The 13568-nt window shown below is 41.4% G+C and overlaps 1 protein-coding gene and 1 pseudogene across 1 annotated transcript in view; one reads left to right on the forward strand and one right to left on the reverse strand.

Annotated features, from left to right (window-relative positions):
- The first annotated feature begins 215 nt into the window (after positions 1 to 215).
- Positions 216 to 13568, forward strand: part of LOC105481854 (nuclear export mediator factor) — an 85025-nt gene continuing 71672 nt past the window's right edge. The window contains exons 1-5 of the mRNA XM_011741649.3: positions 216 to 371; positions 1184 to 1252; positions 1406 to 1508; positions 6838 to 6963; positions 11907 to 12055. Coding sequence (XP_011739951.2) covers positions 313 to 371; positions 1184 to 1252; positions 1406 to 1508; positions 6838 to 6963; positions 11907 to 12055 — 506 coding nt within the window. The 5' untranslated portion in view covers positions 216 to 312. The remainder of the gene's footprint in view (positions 372 to 1183; positions 1253 to 1405; positions 1509 to 6837; positions 6964 to 11906; positions 12056 to 13568) is intronic.
- LOC112426681 (U6 spliceosomal RNA) lies at positions 12937 to 13032 on the reverse strand (annotated as a pseudogene).

A 13568-nucleotide genomic window follows, 5' to 3' on the forward strand; every position in this document is an offset into this window, starting at 1 on the left:
AGGCTGGCTTGAGCCCCAAACACAAGGGGGCAAGGTAACCAGACTGGCCCGTGAGGGTTCCAGGAAGGAATGCACAGTTTCAGGAGAACAGTTTGGATCTTTATTCGAATTGTTTTGGTATAATGAAGAGAGTCAACTACAACTTGACAATAGAAATCTTCAGAAAAGGGACACAAATACGTTCGCCTCAAGGAATATTGGGTCTTCTGCGCGGCCGTAGATCTCCGCCAAGTGCGCCTGCGCGGAAGAGAAGCGGTGTCGAGTCCGGCCGGGCAGTAGAGGAAATTGCGGTAGTGACCCTCGGACCTCGCCATGAAGACCCGCTTTAGCACCATTGACCTCCGCGCCGTACTCGCGGAGCTGAACGCTAGGTACAGTCCCCTAAGTGACCAGGCTCGTGCGGGGATTGCAGGAGGCAGAGGCCGGGGTCCCGTGGCGCAAACAGACCAGCTTGATGTGTTTCCTTATTTCTTAGTGCGTCTGTGGACCTGTCTAGGCCTGAGTGGGCAGGCGTGTGGTGTATTTCCTTTGGCCCTTAGGATACCCTGGGAGTCCCAGGCACCTCGTGCCCCGTCCCCCGCGTCCTTCCAGCTCTCTGGCTTGCCCCACTAGCGCGACGTTCTTGCATTGTTGGCCTGGGTTGTCCGGGTCCGGCAGGAAACGTTTGGTAAAACGTGAGACGCCAGAGTGGTCGTTTGCTCCAGAGGTTTCCAGACTGGAGGCTTGGTTTCTTGAACACCTCCCGCCCCTCACCCAAAAGAGAGAGAACATCGCCGTTTTAGCTGGGTTGAGCAGATTTGGACTGAGATCTGGATTCTAGTCTGGATTCTATTATTCAGCCATGTGAGCTTTGTCATGTTTTCGAGGCCCTCTTATCTTTTTTTTCTCCTTTGTAATAAATTAATTGGATTATATTTCACTGTATTTCTCTCCCAAAATTGGGTCATTTGGAAGACGCAAGCTATAGTGTGGTGTTCCTAGAGCTGATAGACCACTTTTGTTTTAAAATCGTTACTCTTAAGCTTTGAGCTGAATGCCCAGATGGCTTTCAGACTCTGCTCCCCGGCTGACTCCGTATCCTTAGAGACTGAGATCCGCTCTTTGGAAGCTTTTATTAAATTATGTGTAGTTTTATGTTTCAAACAATAGTGTGGTATGTTACATGTTTCCTTTATCTTTGCAGCTTGCTAGGAATGAGAGTAAACAATGTTTATGATGTGGATAATAAGACATACCTTATTCGTCTTCAAAAGTAAGAACATTTTATAGGCTTATTTTCTCTTTGGCGATTAAGTATGAGATTACTGATTTTTTTTTTTTTTTTTTTTTTACCTACATTTTAAGTCTTGTTTCAGTTAGCTTTGGCGTATACCCTAAAGAAAAATTTGACTTTTTTCTTCTACAGGCCAGACTTTAAAGCTACACTTTTACTTGAATCTGGCATACGAATTCATACAACAGAATTTGAGTGGCCTAAGAATATGATGCCGTCTAGTTTTGCCATGAAGGTAAACTTGTTACACTTGAAGCTAAATTTTAAGATTGCTCACAGTTTTTAATTGGGGTTTCCTTCACTGTTACGAATAAAGTGCAGATGAAATGAAGGTAAAGGGAGTGGTTGACAGATAATGGGTTGAATAAAGTGAATATTTATTGGTTGACTTCTCCCCATTACCTTTCACATCCTGTTCTGCTCCAGATCTTGTTTCCACAGTCACTATTAGAGTTCAAACTTTTATCACATTCAGCCTTACAGTTCCTTAACTGTAGTCCACTTTTCCGCATCAAAACAATTCTAAATTAGACCAACGTTAATGTTTTGTTTTTGTTTGTTTGTTTTTTTGAGACGGAGTCTCGCTCTGTCACCCAGGCTGGAGTGCGGTGGCACAGTCTTGGCTCACTGCAACCTCTGCCTCCCAGGTTCAAGTGATTCTCCTGCCTCAGCCTCCTGAGTAGCTGGGATTACAGGCGCATGCCAGCAGGCCCGGCTAATTTCTGTATTTTTAGTAGAGATGGGGTTTCACCATGTTGGCCAGTCTGATCTGGAACTCCTGACCTCAGGTGATCCGCCCACCTCAGCCTCCTGAAGTGCTGGAATTACAGGCATGAGCCACCACGCCTGGCCCAACATTAATTTTTTTAAAGTATAATTTTCATTAGTTATCTCATCTTTTATGGTTTCCTAATTTCTAAATCCATATTCTATAGCCTAACATTCTTGGCTTTCTGTGTTCTTCCTCCTCCCTGCCGCACATTTTTTTCCTAGTCTTATCTTCCAGAGCTTACTTTTGTGAATCGTATTCCTCTACCCAGGGTTTTTGTTTTTTTTTTTTTTTTTGGAACACTCACTATCATTAATATGTTACTAAGTCTTTTTACTTTCCTCTTTTGTTTTTTCTATTAAAACAGATTTTTACATGTGTGGGCATGCTACCCATTCTTTTATTGATGATGTAACATATAGATTGAAAATTCATGTGGTACACAAGACTTTTGAGTCAGATATACTTAACTTTGAATTAATGGCTTTGTCAGAAAGTAATTTTATAACCTGGAAAAGTTAATTAACCTCTTGGAACTTGGTTTCTTTAAATGTAAAATGTGGATTGTAGCTCCCTCATGAAATTATTGGATTAATTGAAATGACATATAAAACACCTAAAACAGGCCGAGCACGGTGGCTCATGCCTGTAATCCCAACACTTTGGGAGGCTGAGGCAGGTGGATCACTTGAGGTCAGAAGTTCAAGGCCAGCCCAGCCAACATGTTGAAACCCTGTCTCTACTAAAAATACAACATTAGCCAGGCGTGGTGGCACACACCTGTAATTCCAGCTACTTGGGAGGCTGGGGCAGGAGAACCACTTGAACCTGGGAGGTAGAGGTTGCAGTGAGCCAAGGTCACACTGTTTCACTCCAGCCTGGGCGACAGAGTGAGACTCTGTCTCAAAAAAAAAAAAAAGACCTGAAACAATACCTGACGCATATTAGAATTCTATACTTGTTCATTTCCTTCTTGCTCTGCTCCTTACTTTGGAAATGTATCTGTTATGGCATTGAGTTATTTCATTAGAGGCTTTACAGAGAAGAGCTTTACCCCCCCAGCAATTTATAGAGTCTGTTTTGGATTACAAATTAGGTAAGTGTTCCCATATCACAAGGGCTTTCACAAAATTCTCAGATTATTAAAGTTTAATTTATTTAATAGTAACCCAAAATAGTTCTTTTGGGATCTGTCCTTAATAATAATGACAATAATAATGCTATGTGTTGTGTAGCACTTTTAAAGGCAGATGAATACTATGTATTTCATTTAAGTTGTTTAACAACTCAGTGGAATGTGAAGAACAAATACAATTTCAGTTTTGTGGTTGAGGTAACAGGCCAGTGAGATAGGACACTGGGATTGTGTAAACATCTCCAAATGAGGCTACACTAATAGGAGGTCAGTCATTTTAAAAAATATTTAGAATTCTATGGGTTAGGTGTACATGTCAATCTAAATGTATAAAAAGATTTCCTCAATGGAGCAGACAATGTTAAGCACTTTATAAATAAAACAAAGAGCTGTTACTGTTGCATGGCACAGGTAGAGTTATGTCCATTATATGGTAAATCCCAGTGGTTGTTCCAGTATTCACATTTGGGGATGACAGCTATAGCTTTGTGGCACACAGCAGAAGGTTGATTTCACCAAGCTGTTGATAGGGAAATGAAACAAGCTTTAAATATGTACTGTGTGTCCATCTGTACTCTCCATGATAAATAATCCCCTTTTTACTGTTCCTTTATGTGAACTTCTGTCCTGTCAATGATGTCTTTTATCTTTATTTTTCTTGAATAAAATTATTACTGAGGGACTCTGGAAGAACTGATTGTGATTTTCCTTTAGGGATTTAAAGATATCCCTACATGTAGGTTACTGTTTAATCAAATCAGTATAGGTCATTCTTAAAACTACTGAGTTAAGGAGGAGCAGATTGTTTATTCTAGGAAGTTATTCTGCCTAAGTATATAAGTACATAAAATGAGAATTTCAGTTAATTCTCATTTTATTGAACTATAAGGTCTGGAGAAGAACTCTTCTTAGTTATGAAAATGTTAGCATTTTAATAATGAATTTATGTGTTTCTTTTTTTTTCCCAACCTTTGTCAAAGAGTGGATTTTTCTTTTTTTTAAAGGTGGTTTTAGATTAACTTACATAAAATTTGTTTTGTAGTTAAGTCCTTTTTTCTTTTTTTCTTTTTTTTTTTTTTTTGTGATGGAGTCTTACTCAGTCGCCAGGCTGGAGTGCAGTGGCATGGTCTTGGTTCACTACAACCTCAGTCTCCTGGGTTCAAGTGATTCTCCTGCCTCAACTTCCCAAGTAGCTGAGATTACAGGCATGTGCCATCATGCCTGGCTAATTTTTGTATTTTTAGTAGAGATGGGGTTTCACCATGTTGGCCAGGCTGGTCTTGAACTCCTGGCCTCGTGATCCACCCGCCTTGGACTCCCAAAGTGCTGGAATTACAGGTGTGAGCCACCATGCCCAGACTGTATTTGAGTGTTGAAGAAAGCATTCTTTCTTACTGGTCTTGACTAAGGGGTCTTTTATATTAAAAAATTAGAAACAATTGTAAGATATTTTAGAGGCTACAGAGTAGTCTTGTTACCAGTCCATGTCATACTTAAATATTTGTACAAAAAGACGGTACATGTAATCTAAAAGAATCGGTATTGCCAAGTAAATTGTATTTGGGTTTGACATGCTGATATTATTTTAATTGTTAATAAGAAAAGAATCTTATGTCCAGGGATAGGAGGAAGGGGATTTAATAAAGAGTGAGAGTTATTACATTGGATTGAAATAGGTTAATCAAAAGCTTAGAGACGATACCAGGAAAATTCTCTTTGGGTTATATTAGTAAAGTTTGTAGGAATAAGCTGGGCACATTGGCAGGGCACTTGTAATCCTAGCTGCTTGGGAGGCTAAGGTGGGAGGATTGCTTGAGTCCAGGAGTTTGAACCCTGCCTGGGCAATAGAGCGAGACTCTGTCCTTTGTTTTTTTTTTGTTTTTTTTTTTTTTGTTTTTTTTTTTTTTTTGAGACAGAGTCTCGCTCTGTTGCACAGGCTAGAGTGCAATGGCGCCATCTCGGCTCACTGCAATCTCCGCCTCCTGAGTTCAAGCGATTCTTCTGCCTCAGCCTCCTGAGTAGCTGGGATTACAGGCATATGCCAGCATGCCCAGCTAATTTTTGTATTTTTAGTAGAAATGGGGTTTCACCATATTGGCCAGGCTAGTCTTGAACTCCTGACCTCAAGTGATCCACCCACCTCGGCCTCCCAGAGTGTTGGGATTACAGGCCTGAGCCACTGCTCCCGGCAAAGACTCTCTCTCTTAAAAAGAAAAAAGAAAAGAAAAAAAAAGGAAGAATTAGTAGGGGTAACTGGATATAAGGTAGTGGACTAATTTACAGGATACCATAAGGCATAAGCTCATGGTCCATAGTTGATATATATTGGAAGTAGAAGATTAGTGGAAACCATTATTTAATTTTGAACATAAATGAAGCACACAAAAGGGAAATTTGGCATACTTAGAAGTGTCATCAAAGAGACTTAAAAAAAGGGACCGGGCGTGGTGGCACACGCCTGTAATCCTAACAATTTGGGAGGCTGAGGCGAACAGCTTGCCTGAGCTCAGGAGTTCGAGACCAGCCTGGGCAACATGGTGAAACCCCATCTCTATTAAAATACAGAAAATTAGCCGGGTGTGGTAGTGGGTGCCTGTAGTCCCAACTACTCAGGAGGCTGAGGCAGGAGGATTGCTTGAACCCGGGAGGCAGAAGTTGCAGTGAGCCGAGATTGTGCCACTGTACTCCAGCCTGGGTGACAAAGTGAGACTCCGTCTCCAAAAATAAATAAATAAATAAAAATACATAAATAAAGGTTGGTGGGCGCAGTGGCTCACGCCTGTAATCCCAGCACTTTAGGAGGCTGAGGTGGGCAGATCACAAGGTCAGAAGTTGGAGCTTCAGCCTGAGCAACATGGTAAAACCCCGTCTTTACTGAAAATATAAAAATTAGCCAGGCGTGGTGGCACACACATGTCATTTCAGCTACTCGGGAGGCTGAGGCAGGAGAATTGTGTGAACTTGGGAGGCGGAGGTTGCAGTGAGCTGAGATTGTGCCACTGCATTCCAGCCTAGGTGACAGAGCGAGACACTGTCTCAAAATAAAATAAAATAAAGGTGGTGGCTTTGAGTGAGGTCATTAGGACAACAACAAGGGATTTAGCAGTGGTATAAAGCAACAAAACAAATTTTGCTATAGGCCTGTCATTCTCTACTTAAAAGTTGAAAATAAAGACCTGGCTCAGTGGCTTACCCTTGTAATCCCAGCACTTTGAGAGGCCGAGGCAGGAGGATTGCTTGTGCCCAGGAGTTTGAGATTAGCCTGGGCAACATAGTGAGACCCTGTCTGTGCAAATAATGAAAAAATTAGCTGGGGATAGTGGCATGTGCCTGTGGTCCCAATCCTTAGGAGGCTGATGCAGGAGGATCACCTGAGCCAGGGAAGTCAAGGCTGCAGTGAGCCATGATCACACCACTGGGTTCCAGTTTGGGTGACAGAGCAAGACCCTGTCTTAAAAAAATGCAAATAAAACATCGTTTTGGAGTTAGCAGTGTTTATAATGTTTTCCCTCTTTTGTTTGTTTTACTTTATGACTATACTATTATTTACAATGTTTTAAATATTCCTGATGATAATGAAAAGAAGCTTATTTATAAACCAATACCAAATGGTTAGGAATTTCTTTTACTAAATGAATGCCTTTTTCTTTCTCTTGCTAGTGCCGAAAACATTTGAAGAGTCGGAGATTAGTCAGTGCAAAACAGCTTGGTGTGGATAGAATTGTAGATTTTCAGTTTGGAAGTGATGAAGCTGCTTATCATTTAATCATTGAGCTCTATGATAGGGTAAGTTAAATTTGTGGGATTTGGTGAAGGAAAATTCATTATTAATCATTTTGCAATAGTGCTATATAACATGAGTGGGGAACATTTTTTTCTGTGTCAAAGGCTATTACTACTCTGGGAAATGGGTGCCACACAAATAAAATAAAATTTTCCGGTAATAACCTTCATTTTATCTGTAGGTCTGAGTTTAGGCAGACTTTAGCCATTTAGAAATAGCCTTGTGAAAATGTAGGAGATGAAGATCTGAGAAGTAAAGTATTTGGTACTTGACATTTCAGGACTAATACCATGCAACCAGAAAATAGTCAAATACAGTCATGCACTGATGCACTGTATGTATAATGATATTTCAGTCAACAACAGACTGCGTGTAAACGTTGGTCCCGTAAGATGCTAATGGATCTAATATACTCTTACTGCTTAGTGACATCTTGATCCTGACCCTGTGTAGGCCTAGGCTGGTATGTGTGTTTGTGTGTTAGTTTTTAACAAAAATATTAAAAGTAAAAACAAAACAAAATTTGAATGGAAAAAAGCTTATAGAATAAAGATATAAAGAAAGAAAATATTGTACAGCTGTACGATACGTGTTTTAAGCTAAGTGTTACCACAAGAGTCAAAAAGTTAGAAAGTTTAAAGTTTATAAAGTAAAAAAGTTCCAGTAAGCTAAGGTTAATTTATTATTGAAGAAAGAAAAACATCTTAAAAACAAATTTGGCTGAGCACAGTGGCTCAGGCCAGTCACACTGGCTCTCACTTGTAATCTAGCATTTTGGGAGGCTGAGGAGGGAGGATCACCTGAGGTCAGGAGTTCAAGACCAGCCTGGCCAACATGGCAAAACCCCGTCTCTACTGAAAAATACAAAAATTAGCCGGGCGTGGTGGCGGGTGCCTATAATCCCAGCTACTTGGGAGGCTGAGGCAGGAGAATCATTTGAACCTGGGAGGCGGAGGTTCCAGTGAGCTAAGATTGCGCCACTGTGCTCCAGCCTGGGCTACAGAGCAAGACTTCGTCTCATAAATAAATTAACTAACTAACTAACTTAATCTGGGCCAGGTGCGGTGGCTCACACCTGTAATCCCAGCACTTTGGGAGGCCGAGGCGAGTGGATCACCTGAGGTCAGGAGTTTGAGCCTAGCCTGCCCAACGTGGCAAAACCCCATCTCTACTGAAAATACAAAAATTAGCCTGGTGTGGTGGTGCGTGCCTGTAGTCCCAGCTACTCAGGAGGCTGAGGCAGGAGAATCACTTGAACCTGGGAGGCGGTGGTTGTAGTGAGCCGAGATCACGCCTTTGCACGCCAACCCAGGTGACAGAGTGAGATTCAGTCTCAAAAAACAAAAACAAAAACAATTTATATATAGAAATAAATACATAAATTTAATCTGGTCTGAAGTAAGCATAATTTTTTAAAAAATTAAAAAATTTTAAAAAAAGCAAATTTAGTGTAGCCCAAGTGTGCAGTATTTATCAAGTCTATAGTAGTATACAGTAATGTCCCAGGCCTTCATATTCACTCACCATCACTCACCCAGAGCAGTTTTCAGTCCTGCAAGCTGCATTCATGGTAAGTGCCCTGTACAGGTGTTCCATTTTTAATCTTTTATACCAGGGGTCTTCAACCCCTGTGCCGCAGACTGGAAACGGTCTGTGGAACTGGACCATGGAACCGGGCCACATGGCAGGAGGTGAGCAGTAGGCAAGTGAGCATTACTTGCCTGAGCTCTGCCTCCTGTCGGATCAGTGGTGGCATTAGATTCTTATAGGAGCGTGAACCCTATTGTGAACTGTGCATGCAAGGAATCTAGGTTGCGTGCTTCTTGTGAGAATCTGATTCCTGATGATCTGAGGTGAAACGATTTCATCCGGAAACCATACCCCTGTACCCTCCATCCATGGAAAAATCATCTTCCATGAAACTGGTCCCGGGTGCCAAAGGTTGGGGACTGCTGTTTTTGTTTGTTTGTTTGTTTTGGTTTTTTTTTTTTGAACCAGAGTCTCACTCTGTCGCCCAGGCTGCAGTGCAAGGGCGTGATCTCAGCTCACTGCAACCTCCGCCTCCTGGGTTCAAGCAATTCTTGTGCTTCTGCTTCCCGAGTAGCTGGGATTACTGACATGTACTACCATGCCCAGCTAATTTTTGTATTTTTAGTAGAGACGGGGTTTCACCATGTTGGCCAGACTGTTCTCAAACTCCTGACCTCAGGTGATCTGCTCGCCTCGGCCTCCCAAAGTGCTGGGATCACAGGTGTGAGCCACTGCGCCTGGCCTGGAACTGCTGTTGCAATACTATATTTTTACTGTACTTTTTCTGTATTTAGATATGCTTAGATACACAAATACTTGGCATTGTGTTACAATTGACTACAGTATTCAGTAACATGCTATACAGATTCCTAGCCTAGGAGCAATAGGTTATATTATATCCTTGGTGGATGTAGTAGGCTATACCGTCTAGGTTTGTGTAAGTATATTCTGTTATGTTCACACAACATGGAAGTTGCCTAAATGCATTTCTCGGAATGTATCCCCATTGTTAAGCAATGCATGACTGTACTGTTCATTTTTGGGTCTACCTTCTTTTATGCAATATTTTTTATTTTTTATTTTTTTGAGACAGAGTCTCGCTCTGTTGGCCAGGCCGGAATTCAGTGACATGATCAGGGCTTACTGCAAACTCGGCCTCCTGGGCTCAAGTGACCCTCTTGCCTTAGCCTTCCATGTAGCTGGTACCACAGATGTGCACCACCACGCCTGGCCAATTTTTTGATTTTTTGTAGAGACGGACTCTCACTTTGTTGCCCAGGCTGATCTTGGACCTCTGGCTCAAGCGATCTTCCCACCTAAACCTCCTAAAGTGTTGGGATTACGGGGGTGAGCCACCGCACCTGACTCTTTTATTCAATATATAATGTCTGTGAGATTCATTGATGTTGAGAATTCCCTTAGCTCCACATCCTTAGCAACCTTTGATAGGATCTCTTAGAGGTCGTTTATCTAATCTGATTATGAACCCTTTGCTGATTATTTGTGTTGTAAATGTCCTTTTCTACTCTGAGTTTTTACTCTTCTTTTCTTTTCTTTTTTTTTTTTTTTTTTAACTCTTTTTGAGAATAAGTCTTGCTCTGTCACCAGGCTAGAATGCAGTGGTGCGATCTCGGCTCACTGCAACCTCCGCCTCCTGGGTTCAAGTGATTCTCCTGCCTCAGCCTCCCGAGTAGCTGGGATTACAGGCGCCTGCCACCACGCCCAGCTAGTTTTTGTACTCTTAATAAGACGGTTTCACCATGTTGGCCAGGCTGGTCTTGAACTCCTGACCTCAGGTAATCTGCCCGCCTTGGCCTCCCAAAGTGCTGGGATTACAGGCGTGAGCCACTGCACCTGGCCTGGTACTATTTTTTCAACACTTAGTAATTTCTAGTTATCTATCTCTCTAATCAAGGTAAATGGTGGCTACATTTACTGAAGCCACTTATGTTGCAATCTATCATTTCAGATGAATTTGGGATTACTCCCACTGTATTCTATGACTATGTTGTAAGCAGTTGTAAGGCATTTTTGACTATTTTTGTGGATGCTTCTTTGTATTTTAATTACACCTGTAGAGTAACTCTTATCTTCACTGTCTGTAATAAATTTGGAAGGTGATATTCTTTCATTAGCTTTATTTTCATTATGTTCCCCCTTCTTTTTTATTGAAAAGGTTATCTAGCAGTATTAAATTTTAAAGTCTTTAATTCTAAATTTTTAAGAAGTAATTTCATTTTAACCTACATATGCCTTCCATTTTCTAGAATACAACTTTTTTGTGTGTCTTGCTATGTTTTACCTAACATTATTTATATTTTCCTTTTTTTTTTTTTAACATAGTTTCCATTAGGTAACCTCTTTTTACTGTTTTGTTGTGTTGATCTATCATAATTAAATTTCCCTAATTTTTACATCTAGGCTGTTTGGGTTTTTTTTTTTTTTTAAACTGTTGTAAATAAATTTCAGTGAACATCCTTAAGCATATTGCCTTTGGTTTTACTGGAGTGTTGGAGTTACTTCATTGGGCTACATTACCAAATGTGGAAATACGTGGGCAAAGGGTATATAACTAACTGTATTGCTCTTGCCACGTAACTATTACTATTAAAAGACAAATTGCAAGTGAAAGGATAATATGTTCCTTGCCTGGCTGGCTTCTGAAATTGACCACATTTTCTTTCTCAATTTTTTTTTTTTTTTTTTTTAAGACAGAGTTTCGCTCGTTTCCCAGGCTGGAGTGCAATGGCGGAATCTCAGCTCACTGCAATCCCCGCCTCCCAGGTTTAAGCGATTCTCCTGCCTCAGCCTCCTGAGTAGCTGGGATTACAGTCATGTGCCACCACACCTGGCTAATTTTGTATTTTCAGTAGAGACAGGGTTTCTCCATGTTGGTCAAGCTGGTTTTGAACTCCCAACCTCAGGTGATCCTCCCGCCTCAGCCTCCCAAAGTGCTGGGTTACAGGTGTGAGCCACCATGCCTGGCTTCTTTCTCAATTTTTAAGTAGTTTCAAAAATGATTTGATTTGTTTTTTTCTGTTTTGTTTGTTTTGTTATTTCCTTTTTTTTTTTTTTTTTTTTTTTGGAGACAGAGTTTGCTCTTGCTGCCCGAGCTGGAATGCAATGGTGCGATCTTGGCTCACTACAACCTTCATCTCCCAGGTTCAAGTGATTCTCCTGCCTCAGCCTCCCAAGTAGCTGGGATTACAGGCACCTGCCACCACACCCAGCTAACTTTTGTATTTTTAGTAGAGATGGAATTTCACCATGTTGGCCAGGCTGGTCTCAAAGTCCTGACCTCAAGTGATCTGCCCCCCCTGGCCTTCCACAGTGCTGGGGTTACAGGTGTGAGCCACCGTGCCCAGCCTCAAAAATGATTTGAAAGAGCACTAAATTATATTTTATTCTATTGCAGGGGAACATTGTTCTTACAGATTATGAGTACGTAATTTTAAATATTCTAAGGTTTCGAACTGATGAGGCAGATGATGTTAAATTTGCTGTTCGTGAACGCTATCCACTTGATCATGCTAGAGCTGCTGAACCTTTGCTTACTTTGGAAAGGTAAAGTATTTTGTTTTTAAACCCTTTTCATATTGTATTAAAATGTGCTGGGCAACATAATGAGACCCTGTCTCTTAAAAAAAAGGTAAAATGGGTCATATGTCAGAACATGAAATAAAATATTTTGTTTTACTTAGATAATGTAACTCAATTTCGACTATTTGAACTACGTAAATATGCATGTAAGCAATTAAGCCTTATTTGGGAGAGGCAAATGTATGTCTTTAGGTGCTGTTTTTTTTTTTTGAGACGGAGTCTTGCCTTGTTGCTCAGGCTGGAGTGCAGTGGCATGATCTCAGCTCACTGCAACCTCTGCATCCCAGGTTCAAGCGATTCTGCTGCCTCAGCCTCCCAAGTAGCTGGGACTACAGGTACGCGCCACCATGTGCAATTAATTTTTGTATTTTTAGTAGAGATAGGGTTTCACCATGTTAGCCAGGCTGGTCTTGATCTCCTGACCTCAGGCAATCTGCCTGCCTCGGCCTCCCAAAGTGCTGGGATTATAGGCATGAGCCACCACGCTCAGTTGTCTTTAGTTTTTTTAGAGGTGGTGTCTCACTCCTCCTTCCCTGAGACTACAGTGCAGTTGGCGTGATCATAGCTCACTGCAGTCTTGAACTCCTGGGCTCAAGCAATCCTCCTGCCTCAGCCTCCCAAGTAGGTGGGACTACAGGAGCACACCACAATGCCTGACTAATTTAAAAATGTTTTTTGTAGAGATGGGGTCTTGCTTTGTTGCCCAGACTGATCTCAAACTTGTGGCTTTAGCAATCCTTCCACTTCAGCCTTCTAAAGTGTTGGAGTTACAGGCATGAGTGATCGGGCCCAGCCAATGTCCTTCTTTTTCATTTTAATTTTTTTTAATTTTAAATTTTAAATTAAAAAATATGGAACACTTAAATTTCCTGTCATCCTTGTGCAGGGGTCGTGCTAATCTCTGTATCGTTCTAATTTTAGTATATATGCTGCTGAAGCAAGCCCAATGTGTTTTTTAGCTAAGTTTTGGGTTACTTCAAATGGTTATGATTTCTTGGTAAATTGGGGAGACTTACTAGCTACTCTGTGAGAAGACAGATGGATGTGCAGAGGACAAAGGGAGATAAATTCTGGTTTACATAAGAAAAAGGGAAGTAAGGTGAGGTAAAGTGATGATTGTACCTGTATTCATCACTTATTTTGTATTTCAGCTGTATTCCTGCTAGCTGGAAGGCCCTGCTGACTGATATTCTACAGCAGTCGTTCTTAAAGTTTAACATACATCATTTCTTTGTTCCTTCTTTACTCCCGCTGCTTCACTTAACTAGCCTACATTACATAAATAAATAAAGTTGGTCAGGCGCGGTGGCTCACGCCTGTAATCCCAGCACTTTGGGAGGCCGACGTGGGTGGATCATGAGGTCAGGAGATCGAGACCATCCTGGCTAACATGATGAAACCCCGTCTCTACTAAAAATACAAAAAATTAGCCAGGTGCCGGGCGCGGTGGCTCACGCCTGTAATCCCAGCACTTTGG

This window comes from Macaca nemestrina, chromosome 7, assembly GCF_043159975.1.
Source record: "Macaca nemestrina isolate mMacNem1 chromosome 7, mMacNem.hap1, whole genome shotgun sequence".
In the NCBI taxonomy this organism is placed as follows: domain Eukaryota; kingdom Metazoa; phylum Chordata; class Mammalia; order Primates; family Cercopithecidae; genus Macaca; species Macaca nemestrina.